Source organism: Carassius carassius, chromosome 5 (genome assembly GCF_963082965.1).
Source record: "Carassius carassius chromosome 5, fCarCar2.1, whole genome shotgun sequence".
Taxonomy (NCBI): domain Eukaryota; kingdom Metazoa; phylum Chordata; class Actinopteri; order Cypriniformes; family Cyprinidae; genus Carassius; species Carassius carassius.
Window position 1 is genome coordinate 29166730 of NC_081759.1, and position 21360 is coordinate 29188089.

The following is a 21360-nucleotide window of genomic DNA, read 5'->3' on the forward strand; positions in this document are numbered from 1 at the left end:
TATTATATATATATTATATATATATATTTATATATCTGAAAGTGAACACAATTGTGATTTTTGTCCCTCCTAAACCTAGATCAACTCTCCTGCTAGTCTTGATCTTGCTCCTATAATCCGTTTTTCTAAAATTCATTTGAAAACACTTTGAACTCAAACCTTGGCAGCTCAAATTACCTGTTGGCATTGGCAGTTTTTAGCAGTTTCAAGTTGTGAAAATTGTCCTGTGATGAGACTGTTATCTTTATGAAAATATACAATACAGAAATGCATACATGTCCACACTGGCAAATATCTGCTGAAAACTGCACGAGTTTCACATTCACTGTGTGATGATGAGTGTTTGCGCATGCTTCAGCTCGCACTGTGTTGGGTGTGTGTAACACCATAAATACCCCTGTTAGGTGCAAAGAGCCTTTTATGCAAGTGACACTGGTGAAATCCGTGTGTTTGTGTGGGAACTGAAAGATGAAGGTCTTACTCTGTGTGTGTTTCATCTTGTTTGTTACTGATAAGGCAACTGGACAGACATCAGACAGTAAGTGTGTGTTCAAAAGAAGGTTAAAATGTTAAAATGATTATGTAGTATCTGTTTTACAAATAATCATGATACATAACTGATAAATTGTAAATTCTGTATGTGTGTTCTTCAGCCTGTACAAATGTTGATGACTTTAACCTATGTCTGGGAGGTGTGGGGCTCTGTAATGAGGAAATTAGCAGATGTACCTGTTTCAAAGGACAACCGTTCTGTCGGTAATCTGCTCTTTACAGATGACTTTACTGTGATACTCTACACAGTAGTTTAAACACAAGCTTCACTCCTTTCCTCTGTTCTCTGTGTAGGTGCAACAGTCAAAAAGGTGAGTTTTACATTAATGAAGACTGCTCTCAGAAATGGACAGTAGTGACCTTTGCCCTGGTGGCATCTCTGCCTGGTCTCACACTCGCTGTGTTGGTTGGGGTGGTTGTTTATGTGATGATGTTGCCATCAAACAAGAGCCACACAGGGTGAGAAAAGACAAACACAACTCTAGAAGTCCTTTTAATGTAATTAAATGATGTAGCTTTATTGATTCTGAATCGCATCAGGCAAATCTGTCTTGTATAGCCTGACTTTATGAGAGTGATTAAAAAATATGACTTAAAGCCCATGATGCTCATTAAGTCATTAAATGTTATGTTAACAAGTATTTCCTCCTATCTCTGCGTGTGTTTGTGTTCAGTGAAGGAATGAAAACACCAAAGACAGCCTCTAAAGAGCAGGACTTGTTCCCTGGAATTGCTTTTGCTTCTGATATGAATGTGAGTCTACGTAATGTGTGTGTCTTGACTGTAAAAATAGTTAATGATTGATCGCAACAGCACAGGGTTGCCATAATCTTAATCAGAAACATGGATCTATCTGGAAATACCTTTCACAAAACACAGCATAATACATTTTTTTAAGCCTGACGGTTCTGATAAGGTGTATCGATATTAGATTCTTAAGTGAGATGCCAAGTATTAAAATGCACATGGTCTTGTGATCTTTCATTTTTTTTCTGCTTTTTGTCTTGCTTTCAAAGGGTCGGCCTCCCCCTAACATGAGACCTGTACAACAAGGTCATATTCCCATGACAGCCATGCCCAACCACCCGTATGTGATTTTTATCTTATTAGTATTATTATTTTAAGGCATAAAAATAATTAAGAGTAGTGACATGAAAACATCCAAATTACACTTTATCTATTTGCATCTGTAGATTTCCGTTACAATATACATTTTTAAAAGTTTGTTGTTTCTAATACATCAACAAGATGTTAAGATATTACTTTTGAGAATCTATGCAGCAATATGCCAAATTTATGTGATACATAATCTGCATATTTTAACATTACATTTCAGAAAACATGCTATACAAAATAATTGCACTTATTAATTAACTGATGTATTGGTTAACATTTTTACCCTATTCACCTGTGGTGTCCTGCCTTAATGGTGTCCTATATGAAGCCTTGTAGTATTTTTGTGGCATTTATATTAGCATAGAATCATCACAAACCCCACCTCCCCCATTTTTAGTTAATAAATGTATGTGAATATAATTTTGCCTGTTGCTGGATGTTGTTGTTTTTTTATTTTTAATTGCTTTGTCTCTGCTGCATATTAAGTGGGATCCATGATCCTCAAATGGGAGGTCCTGCTCGGCCCTATAGGTACATAGTCAATGTTACTTAAATTATTAAATAGACATTGAATCAACATGTTCTATATGTTATCTATAACAGGCCTAGTAATATATATAGTGAAATTAATCCCGGATGTGTTTGAACCATTATTTCGGATTATATTATATTTGCTGCATTGTTATTTAATATAGTGTATCCAGAGGTGTGCGCCCATCTGTTGACAGCATGCCTGATGGACGACCCCGTGAGCCAAACATGTATGTGGACAACATGACTTTGTAGATAAATTAAACCATGTTTTTAAGTGTGAACTAAAATTCCTTGCTCTCCATTGACAAAACACTAACTAAAGATAATTGCTCATATTTACCATATGATTAATTACCATGTAAAACTGCTCATGAGGCTGAGTTGGAGTCTGTTTGAACAACTGAATCAGCTGACTCAAGTTGAATAGCAATGCTGCCATCTGTAGAACTGCTTTATTTTTTCATAATTGATTAATTTTGTTATTGTTATGACACTATTGTCCTATTAAGAGAATTTGTCTTGTTTCCGTAAAAGCATGTACACCGGAATGCGTGACCCTCCTATGGGAGGTCCTGTGCAGCCCTACAGGTAATTGATAATTCTACATAAAATTAAGATCTCATATGATTTCACAGCAGATTCTCTGGCAAAATATATTCTCTGTGTGTAAATCTATATCAAGATCATAAAGTGAAAATCTTCATCTCCATGTGTTGTATTGTATGTTTAAATCAGTGATTTTTGTGTTGTGTATTTGTGTGATTGTAGCAGTGGCGCAGTTCGGGGTCAGATTGTTAGCAACCCTTATGCTATAGATTCACCCAGCCGAAACCCCTATGAAGAGCACAGTCCTTCTGCAGACCACCACAGTGATTACAGACCACGTGCCCCTTCACACCTATATGATAACCTGGTATGGTTCAAATTTAAACATTTCAGTTTCGTAATTGGATTAGTAAACGTTTGAGTTTTTGTTTTCCTCCATGGGGATATTATGGTACAATGTACAGCATATGAGCAATTCAGAAGCAGTGTTCTGATAAGACTCAGGATATAAGCTTACTGAGGATGACCAAAGGTCTTTTCCTTAAATAAATCATCCTTCTGCTCTCCTACAGAAACACAACCAGCCCTATTCTCCTGCTCCACTCTACGGTTCCTCTGACCATGGAAACCTCCGCAATGGATTTCCACGACCCCAATTAAGTCTACGATACTAGAAAAAAAAAAGGATTTTTAGGATTTTGATCAATTGAAAAAAGAAAAGTTATACAATAAAGACTTGGCCAGGATGTTGAATGGGAATGACATAAGGAACTTACATAATTTACGGAACACAACTTTATTATTTCCTGCTTTAAAACTGATCTCTATTATCATCTGTAAATATGTCTATACTGGGTGATTTATACTGAAAAATATATTTACTACACTAAATACAAATGCAATTCTGAAACCTCACTTGAAATACTGAAATGTACTTGGAATTTAATAACACATTCTCAACTCAATTATGAATGGCAAATAAAAAAAATATCAGATTTTTGGTTGTCATTTTTGATCATCAGCTTTTGCACTTGTAAAGTTGATTGCAAACAAGGACACACCGAATAATCATATATGCATGTTAATTTTTCAATTCTATGGCTTTCAAATTGTTATGCTGATAATATGAAATGTTTCGTATTAAATCACAGAGCAAGCATTATTACTACAGACCTCAGATTGCTTGAAACAATAAATAGGCTGTCGATAGGTGATTTCACTTTATGTTTACTGAAGAACTGAAAGTTGACCTCACAAAGAGAAAAGCAATGGTGGCAGATAATAAATACATTTCAGATTAAAAAAGGCAGTCTAGACCGTTTGTTTCAACATCCCACACAGTTTCTTCAGCAGTTCTGAACCACAGTCTCAGATCCATGCAAGTTCTGATATTGGTTCTAAATGTTCTTGCAGTACCGTCTTAAGTATCTCCTCTGAAACAGACAACGAGGCCTAGCAATATCGGCTAATACTTAACAAACATGCAGTCTTAACCGGCTTCAAATCAAACCACATAAATTGTAATTATGTGGGTGACAATGTCCTTCTGAGTCAACTGATTTTGACACTAAAAGCTGACAGTACAAGAACACTTCTGTAGAAATGCTGCACTCAATACAACATCCATGAAAAGGCAAACTTTTAATCGTGTAGGAAAGGGTGACGCCCAAACATCCGTCTCCACAGATGCTCAGGGGTTTAGGGTCTCATTTAAGCTCACCAAGATTTAAGATTTATTAAGAGACATAGAAAGGAATGTCAAATATGCAAACTCGGTTTAGAAGAAAAAAAAAGGAACCACCTTAACTAACCACTACAGTGCCACTCTCTGCTGTGTCCATGTCACATATTGGCAGCATTGGGAGGTTTTTTGGAGGGACATGAAGGGATGCGTGCGTGTATATGTGAGTGTGTGGAATCAGATCAGCCCATGTTTTTGCGGTTGCCATATCCTCTCCGGTGTGTGTCCTTCCAGTCGTCCCAGTCACGTGCCTTTTGCAGAGCCTCTTCATCATCGTTCTCTTCCTTCCTCTCTCTTTCCGCTCTCTCATCTTCCTCTATATCAACATCTGCTGAGGTGGAAAGACAGAGCCACTTGATGATCTGAGCTTAAACTGAGATAACTAAAAGTAAGACTGCAGGACAAAATCATTTAATCATCCGTTAATACATTCTAAATATAATCTATGTTCTGCAAAAGCACCCAATATGTATGTAAGCACCTGCACTGCGTGGTATGCCCTGGTCAGGTAAACATCCTTGCCGCTGGTGCTGATCATACCACTCATCCACTGTCATGGTGGAAAGACTGGGATACCCTGCACCAAACACTCTGCAAAACGTAAAAATAAAAGAAATCACACAAACTAATACTGCAGCACTGAACTTCACAGACACACTCCATATGCACACGTACTTTGCCTGCACAGCATCCTTAGTCAAGATAAAAGGCTTCATGGGTGGTCTTTTAGGTGGAGATGGCTGGGGGGCGCTCTACAGAAACAAACAATTATTAATAAAGATATCTATCAATTTAAATATTTAAATTTTTATCAGTGTTGGAAAAGTTACTTTGGAAATGTAATGGTACAGATTACAAGTTACTCTATTTAAAATGTAATAAGTCATGTAACTATTTCTATTAGTTTTACCACATTTTGGTTACAGTTTAGGGTATCCTTGTTACACATTACATGTACTTACTATTATAACAACAATAAATGATGCATAATTACATGCAAGTAACACTAAACCAAACCCTAATCTTAACCATATAGTAAGTACATGTATATAATTAATATAACCGGGTACTTAAATGTAAAAGTACACTGTAACAAGGACACCTTAAAATCAAGTGCTCCAAAGTAAGGCTGGAAATGACACTAACAGAGTCCCGTGACCCATGTGTTTCCAGAACAGCTCCTACACTGGTGACTGGAAGGAAATGGAACCCAGCGGCTGCTACTCACCAGGCAAAGTCAGACCTCAGGCACAGAGACATCACTGGTAATGTGCAACAGGGGAGAGGAGGCCTTGGCCTGGGAGACAGTAGACCATCGTGGCAAAGGGCAGCTCCAGCTCAGCGCCGACGGCTGGTTGTTGAGGAGGTGCGTCGGCACGAGCAGGCATCAAGGTGTGTAAAGGCTATCTCACAAGCCAAGCAAGGACAATGGACGAGATGGGAGGGAGTTGAGAGGAGAAAGTTATCCTGGAGGGAGCTGATGGGCATGGAAGCATTTCACATCAGCTTCATCTTACGTGTAACGTACGACGTCCTGCCTTCCCCCTCAAACCTCAACCAATGGTATGGAGAAGACCCGACATGCCCCCTCTGTCCATCCCCTGCAAACCTTAAACACATTCTGGTTGGATGTAAGACAAGCTTGTCACAAGGCCGCTATACCTGGAGGCACAACCATGTCCTGAAATGTCTAGCAGCTACCTTGAAGTGCAGACGGTTACAGATCAATGCCCTGCCTCCCCCATCATCTCTTCCCTCATATGCAAGAGAGTTCATCCGAGAAGGTACAAAGACAGCCAAAGTCCAAACAACATCGGATGTCGGCCAGCTTGGAAGGGCTCGAGACTGGAAGTTGGTGGTAGATTTGAACCAAAGACTTCACTTCCCTTCTGAGATCGCCACAACAAATCTCAGACCAGACCTTGTGCTCTGGTCCTCCTCACTTCACATTGTGTATATAATAGAGCTTACCGTTCCCTGGGAGGCTGCTGTGGAGGAGGCATTTGAGCGCAAGAGCCTTAAGTACACAGAGTTGGCAGCTGATGCTGAGCAACGCGGATGGAAATCCAAGGTCTGCCCAGTGGAAGTCGGCTGCAGAGGCTTCGTGGGCAAGTCAACCATCAGGCTGCTTAAGGAATTGGGAGTGCAAGGTCAAATCCTACGCCGAACCATCAAAGCCCTCTCAGGTGCAGCAGAAGAAGCAAGTCGATGGCTTTGGGTGAAAAGGGGAGACTCCAACTGGGCCCCTAATATTACCTGAGGCATTGAGGGGTTGAAAGCAGAGGGGGGCACACCTGGGACGCCAGGTGCTGCCGATGAGCCCTCTGGAGGTGTCGTGGGCCCATCATTGAAACACCAGAGAAGGAGGGTGCCCACCTGATGACCCCGATGAAGCAAAAACCCCCATTCTCATCCCACTCAACCACCATCACAGTGAGGAAATTACACCGATGGATGCATCGTCACCACTCATACCTCAGGTCTTAAAAATGGGATTGCTTCACCTAGTCCTAAAACATAACTAAGCACATTTATTTATAAAATTAAATTACTTAGTTCCATTACATGTAACTAGTTACTCCCCAACACTGATTAATATATATTTTTTGCAGTAAATCATAGGTTGGTAGAGCGAAAGATCATCATTTACACACACACACACAAAATTCATGTGGCAATCAAATACCTGCTTGAAAAGCTCCATTCGTTTCAGAATCTCCATCTCCTGGTTGATAGAGTCGATCTCCTCAATTGCTAGTGTGATCCACCTGCGTACATGCAGCAGGTAAAACTCTCTCACCACCTCTTCATCGGCTAAACCAGATTCAACCAGCCCTCTGATCTCACTCAGCTTGGCTTCTGTCTCCTTACGCTGCATAAACCTGGAAACAACTTACAGAGTAAATATGCCACACATGAACGTTACACAAACATTGGCACAACTGATGGACAAGACACAAACCTTGTACAAATATTACATATACACTATCATTCAAATGTGTCCGTAAGAACAGTTTAAACTGATCAAAAAAAAAAACATTTATAATGTGAAAAAATTGTCCATTTCAAATAAATGCTGTTCTTTTGAACTTTCTGCTATTCATCAGAGAATCATGAACAAAAAAAAATGTATCAGTTCCCACCAAAATATAAGAAGCACAACATTATTAATACGAAGAAAGTTTCTTGAGCACCAAAACAGCATATATTACAATACGAAATTTCATGAGAAACAGATTATTAAAACATTAAACAGTTAATTGAAATTGTAATATATTTCACAATCGTCAGTTTTTACTGTATTTTTATCAAATAAATGCAGCCTTGGTGAGCATAAGCGACTTAATTTAAAAGCATTTTTAAAAATCTTACCCCAGCGTATATATAAAATAACTGCATGTTTTTCAGCGCCAACCCACCTCTCTATTTTGGCTTGTCTTTGTGTTGCCATTGCGATGAGGTCTGGCTGTGAGGCTGGCATCAGGACTGCTGGATTGGTCTGCTCCTCAGGAGGAGTGTCTGCTGTGTTCTCGCTGGCTCTAGGCAGCTGAAAACTACACACATCATAGTCCTTGCACCTCTGGAGGAAGTCCATGAAGTAGATGCGGGCCGCCTGCATGTATTCCAGACGCTTGCTGGGGTTCACCTGTTTCATGGTGAGCGCTCCCAGAAGAGCCGGCAACAACAGATACTTCAGGTCAGCTGTGGAGATTTCCTCCAATGCCTCATTATGACTACAAAAAAAAAAAAGGAAATTAATAAGTAAGTACTCCTCTGAGTTTAACTTAGTGGGTGTTTTGTAATGATCATGTGACTCATTGGATTATTATTATAATCTTTTTTTTTTTTTTTTTTTTTTTTTGCAAAATGTGCTTCTCACGTTCAAAGATATTGTTGCACAGTATGTATAATTGTAATGTTAGTTTAATTGTCAGCTTATTATTTAAACAGCACAAGGCAAAATACACACAAAATACATTATAGATGCTGAAAGAAAAATTATGTATTCCTGTAATATTCTATTCTATATCTGCACCAGCGGGACCAGGGGGGGGTCTCAAGACCCTGCCAAAAAATGCCTTGACCCCCCATTTGAGCCCCCACCCTCTTCCTGATTAAAAAAAGATATCCGGGATAAAGATTAAAAAATGTTTCTCTTCAAACTACGCAGAACAATAATAAATAATAATAATTATTTTGACATTTATTTGTACACTGAACCGAGAAACGTTTCTGTCGGACGCGTCCGATTCGAGAACCTAAATGACGGCTTAAATGAAGGGCAGTCATCAATGACGCCATTATGTCGAGTGCAAAAGAACCAGTGAACCATTTTTTTTTTCAACTGGTTTATTTGATCGAACTGTCCGAAAGAGCCGGTTCACTTGAGCACCTGCTCCTTTGCCCCTTAAGTGCCCTTTTGTCAAAGCAAAATTTCCTCGAATTTTTTTGTAATAACATTCCCTTTTGTGAATGCCTGCCCACGCCCAATCATAATATTAGTACAATTAATTAATAATAATTTAGCCGTAAATAAAATGACCAACATGATGACCTTTCACCTGACGACAATGACTTCATCCGACCGGGACGATTCCTCACGCCGCACGCGCATTTTTAAATTGCTAGAGGATATTTTCAACACCGTGGCAGCTGGTAAGCGATGTTTCATTCTCAGCGAAGTGATTTTGATGTTTATTTACTCATTATTATTTTACAAGGACGATGTGATGTGAGAACATGCAGATATGTTGTTTATATTGCTGTGTGTAGCCTGTAGTGTACAGTCGTGGCCAAAAGTTTTGAGAATTACATAAATATTGGAAATTGGAAAAGTTGCTGCTTAAGTTTTTATAATAGCAATTTGCATATACTCCAGAATGTTATGAAGAGTGATCAGATGAATTGCATGGTCCTTCTTTGCCATGAAAATTAACTTAATCCCAAAAAACCTTTCCACTGCATTTCATTGCTGTCATTAAAGGACCTGCTGAGATCATTTCAGTAATCGTCTTGTTAACTCAGGTGAGAATGTTCACTAGCACAAGGCTGGAGATCATTATGTCAGGCTGATTGGGTTAGAATGGCAGACTTGACATGTTAAAAGGAGGGTGATGCTTGAAATCATTGTTCTTCCATTGTTAACCATGGTGACCTGCAAAGAAACGCGTGCAGCCATCATTGCGTTGCATAAAAATGGCTCCACAGACAAGGATATTGTGGCTACTAAGATTGCACCTAAATCAACAATTTATAGGATCATCAAGAACTTCAAGGAAAGAGGTTCAGTTCTTGTAAAGAATGCTTCAGGGCGTCCAAGAAAGTCCAGCAAGCGCCAGGATCGTCTCCTAAAGAGGATTCAGCTGCGGGAACGGAGTGCCACCAGTGCAGAGCTTGCTCAGGAATGGCAGCAGGCAGGTGTGAGCGCATCTGCACGCACAGTGAGGCCAAGACTTTTGGAAGATGGCCTGGTGTCAAGAAGGGCAGCAAAGAAGCCACTTCTCTCCAAAAAAAACATCAGGGACAGATTGACCTTCTTAAAAAAAAAATAGTGAATGGACTGCTGAGGACTGGGGCAAAGTCATATTCTCAGATGAAGCCCCTTTCTGATTGTTTGGGGCATCTGGAAAAAGGCTTGTCCGGAGAAGAAAAGGTGAGCGCTACCATCAGTCCTGTGTCATGCCAACAGTAAAGCATCCTGACACCATTCATGTGTGGGGTTGCTTCTCATCCAAGGGAGTGGGCTCACTCACAATTCTGCCCAAAAACACAGCCATGAATAAAGAATGGTACCAAAACACCCTCCAACAGCAACTTCTTCCAACAATCCAACAACAGTTTGGTGAAGAACAATGCATTTTCCAGCACGATGGAGCACCGTGCCATAAGGCAAAAGTGATAACTAAGTGGCTCGGGGACCAGAATGTTGAAATTTTGGGTCCATGGCCTGGAAACTCCCCAGATCTTAATCCCATTGAGAACTTGTGGTCAATCCTCAAGAGGCGGGTGGACAAACAAAAACCCACTAATTCTGACAAACTCCAAGAAGTGATTATGAAAGAATGGGTTGCTATCAGTCAGGATTTGGCCCAGAAGTTGATTGAGAGCATGCCCAGCCGAATTGCAGAGGTCCTGAAAAAGAAGGGCCAACACTGCAAATACTGACTCTTTGCATAAATGTCATGTAATTGTTGATAAAAGCCTTTGAAACGTATGAAGTGCTTGTAATTATATTTCAGTACATCACAGAAACAACTGAAACAAAGATCTAAAAGCAGTTTAGCAGCAAACTTTTTGAAAACTAATATTTTTGTAATTCTCAAAACTTTTGGCCACAACTGTAGAAGTAACACTAGCGTGCTGTTTGAGGGAGAAAAGTTTTACAGACATCGAGGGGTCTGGTCTTTTATATGTTATTTGACTAATGTTTTATTATATTACAGTACTTATTTATTTTTTAACACGTAGAGTGCCTTAAAAATAATTATCACAACACTGGTAAGGCTTATTCAGATTTTCTCATTCTCTGAATTATCATTATAAAAATAAAAACAATTCAGAAATGAATTAAAATATAATTATATTTTAAATGTGACGCAAATATTTTTTTTTTCTACAATAGCAACAGTGTTTACAAAAGCAAGACCACTTTAGCCTGTAAACTCAATAATATCTCTCTGGAAATAAATGTAAAAATATCAATGTCAATAAAAAATGCATAATATACCTGACATCAAAGTGCAGTGTGAGGGATATGAATAACAAATGTAGCCTGTCATTTGTTTACATTGCAAAGGTGTTAAATTTTAGACAACTACAACAGTAATAATAATATTAATCACTATATTCCAGTGTATCAGTTTTTTATGTTTTGTATCAATATTTAAGGTGGACGTATTGATTAGGTGCAAGAGTAGTAGTGATGGTTAAAATAATAGATTAATGCTGAAATAGTAAATTGAGCCTTGTTCCTAGATGGACAGAGAGTGGAAAGTAATAAATCAAATGAGGAGATGGAGATAGAGGAAGAAAAAGAGGGAAATGTAGAGGCACAAGTGACAGAAAGAGAGCAGGTAACAGCAAGCCATGAGACAGAGGCTGGTGAGAAAGAGGAAAATGTAGAGGCACAAGTGTTTTCTATAGTTTTTACTATAACCGCTGTTCTTAATTATTCTGTAGAACAGAGAAGAAAAAGCCATCAGGTTGGGACAATTTAAGACTTTTCAGTTTTTTAATCCCAGATCTATTATTATTTTAAACTTAAAATTGTCTTCTCTATTGTTTCTTTTTCAAAACTGCATCAAAGCATTTGCTGCTGTATCAATACATAATCATCCATATCGATACGCAAATCAGCAAGGAATGCATCACAATAAATTGCTATATTGATATTTTAAACAGCGCCATTTAAAGCCTTGTTCCATGTGCCCCTTTTATACTTTGAGCACCTGACCCTCCAAAGGTCACTGCATGGCCCTGCTCAGAGGGAGTGTCAGCCACGTTAAAAAAGTTAACCGCTTAAGTCATTTGTGGATTAATGCTTATTGGAGACCCGAACCATTTAAAACGCCAACCCTTTAAAGTTTGAGCATATTGTTTGCAAACTGCAATTGATTAATTAATTATTAAAAACAAAGTAGTTGATATGCTGTGTTGTTTTTGTTGTTTAGTAGCAGTAATATGCAGTTATTAGCCATGTCCACTGTATTTTTTGTTGGTTTTCATGAGATCCCCCTTGAAATGACCAGGACCCCCCATTGCGTCCCCCAATCAAAATTGTCTGGAGCCGCCACTGTAATATCTGTCTATATCTGTGTAGCCAAAAAATACTCTATATAACTGTAAGAATTGAGTAACGATACATACACTTTTTTTTTTTAGAAAAAATGGCCTTTAGTGTACATTACTGTAAAAGTAAAATGCATATCCTTACATTGACTGTTTTAATTGGCAACTAATGACTATACAAAACAAAGTTCTCGTTATCATCGCTCGCTCGCGGTCCTTTGACAGCTAACATTACGTTGATAATAACAGAAGTGATTTAATATGTCGCCTCGTTTACAGTCGGGTTTTTAGTGTGTGTGTGTGTGTGTGTGTGTGTGTGTTCCTCTAACCTGAACAAGACCAGCTGATTGACCATCCTCGTCGCCTCCTCCAGCTGCATGATAGCGCGCTTCACTTTCACCTGCACTGCAGTAGAGCTGCTCGGCTCGTTTGTAGTGTCCACCTCTTCAAACAGCTTCCAGCCCCGGTCCAGTAAATCCGACAGTCTCGGAGCCTCTGAACCACTGGGGTTTTGTTTACTGTTATCGTCTTCAGCGGCCGCCATTTCTCAAAGCGTATTTGTCCGCCTCGTCTTCCGTTTGTTCCGGTTCTTTGCTTCCGGTCGGTTCTCTTTGTTGCAGTTCTGGCGTCTCACTGTAGATGTCAACAGACTCAGTATGACGCTAATGTAGCAGGAGAGACCTCTTTAAATAACATATAGGCATTTTCAGCATCATTTAAAGAGAAGTGAAAGTGTTAGTTCACCCAAAAATGAAAATTGGCTTCACTCACCATCGAAGCATAACGGTGTAATGTTATATGACCTTCTTCTTTCAGACGAATCCGCTCGGAGTTATATTAAAAACTGTCCTGGCTGTTCCACACTATCATTGCAGTCAGCAGGTGTTACAGTTGAACAGTTCACAAGGCCTCAAATAAAGGCGCGCATCCATAACAAAACCTCTCGCACATGGCTCTGGGGGTGAATAAAGGCCTCCTGTAGAGAGCCCATGGGTTTTTAAAACAGTCTCATTTTCATTTTGGGTGAAGTAGGTAAAACAAACCAAGAACTAACAAACTTACAAATAATAAATAACGAAATAGCCTATATAAAAGAAAATTATTATATAAAGTATAATACAATTCAAATTTTGTCACAAAACTTGAAGTAAGTAAACCTATAAGTAAACCTATAAGCAAAATATTTAAAAATCAATCTCTTTGTTTTTCATAAAACCACCAAAATGAACAATGTGATATCTTTGTAACAAACTCCTACTCATAAATTGTGTCCCAAGGTTTTTAACAAAATTACAGTTGCAGAAAAATGTTTCTAAGATATTTTTGGCAAAATGTACAAGCATTGCTCTTAATTAACATTACTCCTAAAAATGTTTTAAGTAATGAAGGAAAATAGTAATATGTAACTAATACTCAAATAATGAAATCCACTTTTGAAAACCTTGGAAATAAAACATTTTATCATTAATTTTGACAATCATTAAAGATTATTTATCATCATAATTTGTAACAATGAAATAAACAAATAATTGTAAATGAACAGATACATAAAAAAAAAAAAACTACAGCCCTCACCTGAAGGTGTGTTCATGAGTATACCAGTGTACTATCCTGCTCTTATGATAGCAAATATTAATGTAAAATGTATATTTACAAATATTTTAAATACCAGAGCAGCCTATGCTTAGCAGTCAATGTTTTTTTATATGTATAATTTTGTTTAAAACAAGCAATAAATATTTGGAAATTGTCCCTAATATCCCAAATATCTAAAACACATATAAAGTCATATTATATTACAAAATTATCATTTTTACTACGTAAAACTTACTTTCCCATCCTAATTTCTGTTGCTTGTCCTACCCTGGACAGTATATGCTGCAACGGAATGAGTTCCTGTACTAGGCATATATATTTTTGCCTTTTTAATTATATCAAATGGCTTAACACAGTGAAAATATTCAGAGAAAGCTTTGCCTCTCAGAATGCAAAACTCCTGCTCTTTTTCTGTCAGCAGGACCATTCTGAACCATATCTTTAAAAATTCTAAGTAGGAAAAGCAAGAACCTTAAAAAAAAACATATCTCCCACAGGTCTGCTCAGTTTTCATTTTAAAAAGCTTTACACCCTGTACAAACACAGATCTGTGACAACATTAGCATGCAGAAACCATTTGTCTCACAGGTCTCTGTCACTTCATGCATCACTGGATGCTGGATTATTTGTTTGTGTGAGTGTATGAAGGCAATTTAGCACGTTTGGCTGATATTAATGATTTTACCTGCAATAAAGGAGCCTGGGAGTGTTTAACAGAGCCATTCATACTGTGTAGGGCAAATAAACTTCATAAAGTAACATATTCCAGGGCTGTTTTACCATCGAAGACTGAGCCTTTGTTAGGACAAAGTAGAAACTCAACTCATTTTCCCATGGTGTTGTATCGCTGAACCTCTGGCATGATCTGCTGTTGCGAAACCATGACACATTAGAGCTGTTACTGTGATAGAAGAGAACTCTCTCTAGGCTTAATTAAATGTGTTTATTCAGTTCACTGATCCTGATCCAGACTTTTCTTAATCTGATGGTTAACCACACATCTGAGTTTCTGTCTGCAGCTAAAGGCCATCGAACAGGTGTGAGATTATGTGTGTTAAAGACGCAATTTTTTAATCATTTTAATGGGCTTTGAGGTTATTTTGTCTTTCTGGCCACAAAAAGAAAATTCCCCTCATAGTAGAGGACTAACCCTAACCCAGGCATGACCTTTAACCCTGATCTCTACCCTTGGAACATACGACATACATCAACTGTCACCCTATAGAATAACAGCCGACATAGACAAACCACATTCAAATTAACGCCAGGAGAACCCATGAGCTGAAAATAACTGAAAACAGCATACATCTGAACATTTCCACCCAGTTTTCCAACATGTTGGTAGCACAAAAGATTTTTTTAGGTTCTATTTTTGTCACGCCATACTGTTGATTCCTCACATATTTGGAGTCACTTGCAGATCTATTCTCAGTATGTGTGTGTGTGTGTGTGTGTGTCCAGCTGAGATTTGTAGCCTTATGTGCCCTTTGCTTTGTCATTTGCAATATGGGGGGCAGAACTGACAGGTGCCACACACACACACACTCAAATACATGGTTCAAATGGAAACCTCAGATAGCAAATTACTAGATTTTCCTGCTATATGAGAAGAAGTGTTTAATAAAGGGACTAAACATTTGAATTAAACCCAAAAATGCCTAAAGGTTTTTGAAAGGGGAAGGTTTGTGACCTAGTTCAGTATAACATAGCGAAATTAATGAAACAACTCAAAAGTCAATGTAAAGATCCCACTGTGACAGAAAAACATGTGTGTAAAAAAGAGGTTTGGATGAGTCTGTCAGCAGAGATCGGTGGGATTGTCCTGCATCTGTTTTCACAAACAATTACTCAGCAAACAGTCAAGCTATTCAACTCTTCCTTAGACTGTGTGTGTAAATACTCATGGTGTTGGAGTGTGGTGTTATACTCCTAGTAAACAATACACGGGACCCGGTTAAATGAGGAGCCGCATTCCAGAGATTCACACCGTGTGCAGTCAACAGCGAAAGAAGAGAGAATAATCTCATGTCGGAAAAACGGATTCATATTTTTAGACAGAGAAAGAAACGGCATTACACTCCTTCATCCTTGAGATATCAAATGCATCTCAAACACCTTTCTACTGTCTATCTATTGCTTCCTGTGACTGATTAAATCCAAAAGATGAACTTTTGTAAAGAAAATATAATTGCTAATATTTTAGCAGCATCACCCAACATTCTTCTCTGCTAGTGTATTTTTTTTACATCAACAAGCATTTGAGGGCCCTTGACTGTAAGCTGTTGAGCAAAGTTAAACCCCCTCCAAGGCTCAGCCTGTTTCTGCAAAGAGCCCAGAGGTCTGTGTGTGCTTTTGTCTTTCTGTAACAATGCAAAGATAAAAATCAGCCAAATCAAAGGACAAATGGAACTGCAAAACAGGTTAACCCTCTGTCTCTTTCTCCCTTAGCTTCTGTTGAATTCTTGCTATCTGGGCTTTAAATCTCTCTATAGCACTGATATCCTGAAAATGTCTTTGATGTGGAAGAATGTTGGTCATGTTCACATACAGAACTGCTATAAAATGCTGATCAGATTCTGACCAACATCAATCTTCAAAACTGCTTTAGACTGACTGTAAGCAAGACTTCACCAAAAAAAAAAATTCTGTCATCATATACTCACAGTCATGTCATTCCAAACCCATATGACCTAATATAACATAAAGTAAGATATTTTGAGAAATGTATCTGTGCTTCTTGTCTATACAGTGTAAGTCAAGGGGTGCCAATACTGTTTGGCTACCAACATTCTTCAAAATATCTTTTTTTATATGTTCTGCAGAAGAAAAAAGTCATAAAGGTTTGGAACACCACAGTTCTAATTTTTGGACCAGCTATCCCTTTAACTCTTACATAATGAAAAATTACAAATTAGACTCTTTCACATTAAATATTTTAATAAAATAAATACAAATTTTCATTTTTACAGAAAATGTACAAAATTCCCGAGGTGAAAGGCATGGCCTTCATCCTTCTTTTCATGAATACAATGGAATACAATGAATTCATCAAATCCTTCATAATCAAAACTGAGTGCATAGAACTTCTGGTCAACCAAACCAAACAGTTTGATTTCCATCTCTTGCTTCTGTGGAACCTATGAAATTGATCTGACCAAGGGCCAGTTGCATAAACTTAGCCTCTGTAGTTTCTCAAGTACAAGTTTTTTTTTGTACAAGTCTAATTTTTGGATTCAACTTTGACTAATCAATGCAAAACAAAACAAATAAAGACCAGTCTTAGCTAAAAAAAATTAGTTGACTAACTTGTCAGTCTAAACCTTTTATGCAACTGGCCCCAAAACAGATCTGAATAGATCTGCAATATGTAAAGTATTACTTTTCACCAGAACAGTCCTACCCTCCCCCCAAGTCTCTTTCTCTGTGCCAGAGTGTGAGTTTTGCTGTGAGCGGCTACTACTTATCACTCTGCTTTTCTGCGGGGTGCCTTAAGGGCCTCACTGCAGGGTTCTTTGTTTACAGTCATTCATTAAGTCTTTCACCATCCCGTATTCCTCAACTCCGGCTCTTCTTTCTCCACTTGCACGGCATCCTTACAGCCCTCAGAGAGGATTATCCACTCACTTATGGCTCTAAAAAGATCATGCACATTCATCCAGCACTGCACCCTGCCTCCTTCAATCTGTCAGTGAAGACAGTCCATAAGGGTGGCTTGTCACTTGCAGACGTATCTCTCAATAGTGCGATGGCAGGTTTTGCAGGACACGTAACAGCACCAGTGATATTTACACTGGCAGCGCTCCACCAGCACCTCCGTGTAGGCATTATACCCTCGTCCACAACACATGAGTCCACAGCTCTCACTGCCGGTCGCAGTCTTGTTACACTGCCTACAGAAACAATAGAGAGAAAATTATTCACACATAATGTATTTTAATACTGGCAAATAGCCTATTTGCATTGTGAGAATCAGTTTTTGTGTCTTTTTGTGTGTGATAATGTTTAACCAATTCTGTTTTCTTTGTGCTCTGTCCCATCTGTCAGATCAGTGATCGTCCCTCATTCATTACAGTGACTGAGAACTGATTGCTCTTTCTCAACTCGTCAGTAATCAATAATCCTGACCGTTGATGCATATCTCACCTGTCTGTGGTTCCGAATGACCCCTGCTTGGCGTTCTGTGAGCAGTAATCAGGCGAGCTGACCAGATAAACAAGTTCAGTCTCTCCGACCGGCCTGACCTCCATCTCACGGGGGACTAGCTGTCGGCGGGTGCCAATTTGCCGTGGAATGACCTTGATGGCCGATAGGTATTTAGACTTGAGTTCGGCTGAGATGCTGCTGATGTCTTGAAGGCCCTTCCAGCAGGTCTTCACAGAGCAGGAGCCAGAAACACCGTGGCATTTGCACTTCATCTCTAGAGCATCCATGAGTGCCTATGCAAAAACAACAAAACACATTAATGAAATGAGCTGCATCAGAGAAAATGCGTGTCTCAGTGTTACAGTCAGATAGTATTCTGTTCACAGATGAGTGCATCAATTTCATTTACAAATAAAGTCAGTCTTTGGTGGAAATTGAGCATGCGGTTGAGCTTACCTGTCTTCCCACTGCATTGTTGTGAAGCTGCATGAGTCTGAAGGCCTGTGGTCCTGAGCGGCGGTTCCTCATGAGTGCGTCTGAGAAAGCCGAACCCATCTGCAGGCCGTAGCGAACATTATCTCCGCAGCCACCCCAGCGGAAGTCTGGGGCCGCCTGCTCTGAGGGCGCTGGCGCACAGGAACAGCTGGGGAGCTCTCCGGAAGCACAGGCACGGGCGATGGCATGACTGACCACTGCAGCGGCAAGGGAGAACACAAACGCTGCTTCGCGGGTCCCTGCACAGAGACTCCACTGTTAGATCACCTATGCAAACACTAGCAACCTGAACTCAGTACATTTGTGTGGAGTTTACGAATTTATATTATGAATTAGTGAATGTGATTTTTTTTTACATAGCTGATATTGCCAAAAGTATTGGGACACCCCCTTGGAAGAACAGATTTTCTATTCTAATATGACAGTGCATGCAATGTTAAAAAATAAATGATTGATTTCAGTCAGTGTGGAAGAACTTGACTGGTCTGCAGAAAGCCAAGCTAATCCCAGCTAAACTGACAGCTATACTGACCTTGAGCAAAAAACTCATCACCAAACACCAATGACTTGTACATACACTATATAGACACAAGTATTGCAACGTCCCTTTCTTTAGAACAGAAAAAGTCACTTCCAAAACTTCATGTATTAAAAATTGTATTTCAATCTCTGTTGCAACAGTTTTGGAAGTGTCTAAAATGGCTGTTAAGACCAGTCATGTTCTTCGTTTCTTATTTAACCTTGCCTTACGCACCGTCATATTAGAATAGAAAATTGTCAATTCCCTAGAATATCATTATATAATTAAACATTAAGGTTTGTACTCGTGGAAATGACTAAAGTAGTAAAACCTTTACATTATAAGGTGGTGTCCCAGTACTTTTGTAGTGTAGGCTATATCTAAAAAGTAGTGTTTCTAAACATACTGGTACATACTGGTTGGTCAGTACAATGCTGTTCGTGAACGATTACAAAACATAATTATTTGAATAAATGTTTATTTACTGAAAATGTGGCTAACTCACAACATGTTATACAAGGACAGCCTCCCTCATGTACTTTATGCATCACCTTTAGCCAGGTCCGGGGTGAAGTGAGGCGCGCTCTCGATGGAGGAGCAGTTCCAGCGCATGTCGCTGAAGGAGCTCTTGCACGCGCTCTTGGTGAGTCTGGCCGCGTGCACGATGCTGTGCATGAGCTCGAGGTTCCGTCTGCAGAGCTGCAGCTGATCTGGCACAAGTCCATCTAGCAGTTTACAGTGATGCGTCTGATTCCACCCCACCGAGCTGCCGTTTACCGTTAAACCACTGCAAACACACAAATAAGCTGAGCAAGTCTGCCGTAAATATCCAAAACATATAACTAATTTATTTTAATTTTATAATGCCCAATTTCTAACATAGGCTTTCCACAAGGTAATCGACAAAAACTACATAAACAGTGAAAATAATCTGCTGCAATCATGTGCTATTGGATTTAAAACGAACTTTTCAGTGCACCTGAATTGGTTCATAAACCCATATGAATGATTCATTCTCGAATCTAATTATTCCGTTCTCGAATCATTGTGACATTAATGCTACGAGTCTTTCTGAAACAGCCGAGTAGAGTTGGAATAATACGTATTATTTTTTTCTAGTCCTTTCTTTTTTGGTGATTACCACTTAATTCACTCAATGGTCCAACACTGCATGTCGTTTAACGAATAAAAATACTTACAGCCATGATATTCCTGTGCAAGGATAAATCGCGTCCAAAGACATGACGAATAATACAAGAAAATTCCTGCATGCTTTCATTTTTGCTCTTCTGTTGTTTAGAAATCCTAGAGAAGTCCGGTTTGATTTCTTTCCCAGTGGTCAAGATGCACACCGAGCTACCTTCGCTGAATGTGTCCGAGTCAAAGTAAATCTCTCTCGCTTTCATAGTTTAGCTATGAGGCTCGACCCGCCCCTCCGAGCCCCTCTGCTCGTGGGCGGGTCGCAAGATTCATATTCAAGAAGCGCGCGGAGAGATTTCCCACTACAGTCAGTTTACAGGAGGTAACATACTGAGAAGGAATAAAATTAACCACTTAGTCTGGTCACACTAGTTAAACAAACAGCATACACCAAATCTCAGCTGAATTAAAGTAGCATTTATCAAAGCTCACTTAAGTGTTAACGTTAGTAATCAAGCAGAACTGATTTAATGTCTTGCCAGTCGACCGAGCAAACGCTGTTTTTATATTAATTATCATGGGAGATTTAACGGTTTGTTGTTATTTTCCCTTGTGCATGTAGCCTGGTGAGCAAACAGATTTTTAACCGATTTGTCGAGGTTGAGGTAAAAAAAAAACATTTGTAACAGACTCATCTGTAATCTGCTTTACAGGGTGTGCGCCTTCCCAATGGAAACAATTGGGTTTTAATCTTTTGAAGATTTCTGTCCAAACGGGATCAATGACCCGTTCATTTACATTAAAATCTGTTTGACTCGGCTCTTCCCTTCAGATAAGCCGGATTTCTAGTTCCTCAAGCCTTACAAGCACAAACAGCAGTAGGTCACTGTAAACGGGCAAAAGCCGCCGGAGGCATTACACGTCAATGATCCATATTCTATTTTATTCCAAACAAAATTTCCCAGTAACGTTTCTACAGTAAACTTATTATCAAAGTCTCATTTATGGGTTCTTCGGGGTGAAGAAAAGCAGAATTTTACATTGTTGCTCCGCTTGAAATCTGCCTCACTTAGAGAACAGTCCAGTTATAAAAGAATGTTAACTAATCTAAAATATAAAAATATAAATATAACAATTTCGATGATTGGTATCCATTAAATACGTGCTTTCCAACTTCGCATCCTCATCG

At 39.1% G+C, this 21360-nt stretch overlaps 2 protein-coding genes and 1 pseudogene across 4 annotated transcripts; 1 reads left to right on the top strand and 2 right to left on the bottom strand.

Annotated features, from left to right (window-relative positions):
* The first annotated feature begins 25 nt into the window (after positions 1 to 25).
* zgc:158432 (uncharacterized protein LOC555281 homolog) lies at positions 26 to 3756 on the top strand. 2 transcript variants are annotated; one of them, XM_059550512.1, is made up of 10 exons: positions 26 to 538; positions 654 to 756; positions 847 to 1011; positions 1227 to 1305; positions 1569 to 1639; positions 2155 to 2199; positions 2364 to 2429; positions 2737 to 2790; positions 2971 to 3115; positions 3321 to 3756. In XM_059550512.1, the coding sequence occupies exons 1-10, from the start codon at positions 469 to 471 to the stop codon at positions 3420 to 3422; spliced, it is 900 nt and encodes a 299-aa protein (XP_059406495.1). In that variant the 5' UTR covers positions 26 to 468; the 3' UTR covers positions 3423 to 3756. The 2 variants fall into 2 exon arrangements, with proteins under 2 accessions (XP_059406495.1, XP_059406496.1); XM_059550513.1 differs by having other exon boundaries at positions 2974 to 3115.
* Positions 3757 to 3959: 203 nt separating this feature from the next.
* igbp1 (immunoglobulin (CD79A) binding protein 1) lies at positions 3960 to 13163 on the bottom strand. Of its 2 annotated transcripts, none has more exons than XM_059550510.1 (7): positions 13049 to 13163; positions 12607 to 12910; positions 7909 to 8223; positions 7176 to 7371; positions 5165 to 5241; positions 4971 to 5080; positions 3960 to 4820 (listed from the first exon to the last, which is right to left on the bottom strand). In XM_059550510.1, exons 2-7 carry the CDS (start codon positions 12819 to 12821, stop codon positions 4672 to 4674), a joined length of 1062 nt encoding a protein of 353 aa, XP_059406493.1. In that variant the 5' UTR covers positions 12822 to 12910; positions 13049 to 13163; the 3' UTR covers positions 3960 to 4671. The 2 variants fall into 2 exon arrangements, with proteins under 2 accessions (XP_059406493.1, XP_059406494.1); XM_059550511.1 differs by having other exon boundaries at positions 3960 to 4817; positions 13049 to 13157.
* Positions 13164 to 17129: 3966 nt separating this feature from the next.
* On the bottom strand, positions 17130 to 20452 carry LOC132140403 (protein Wnt-11-like; annotated as a pseudogene).
* Between the last annotated feature and the right edge of the window lie 908 nt (positions 20453 to 21360).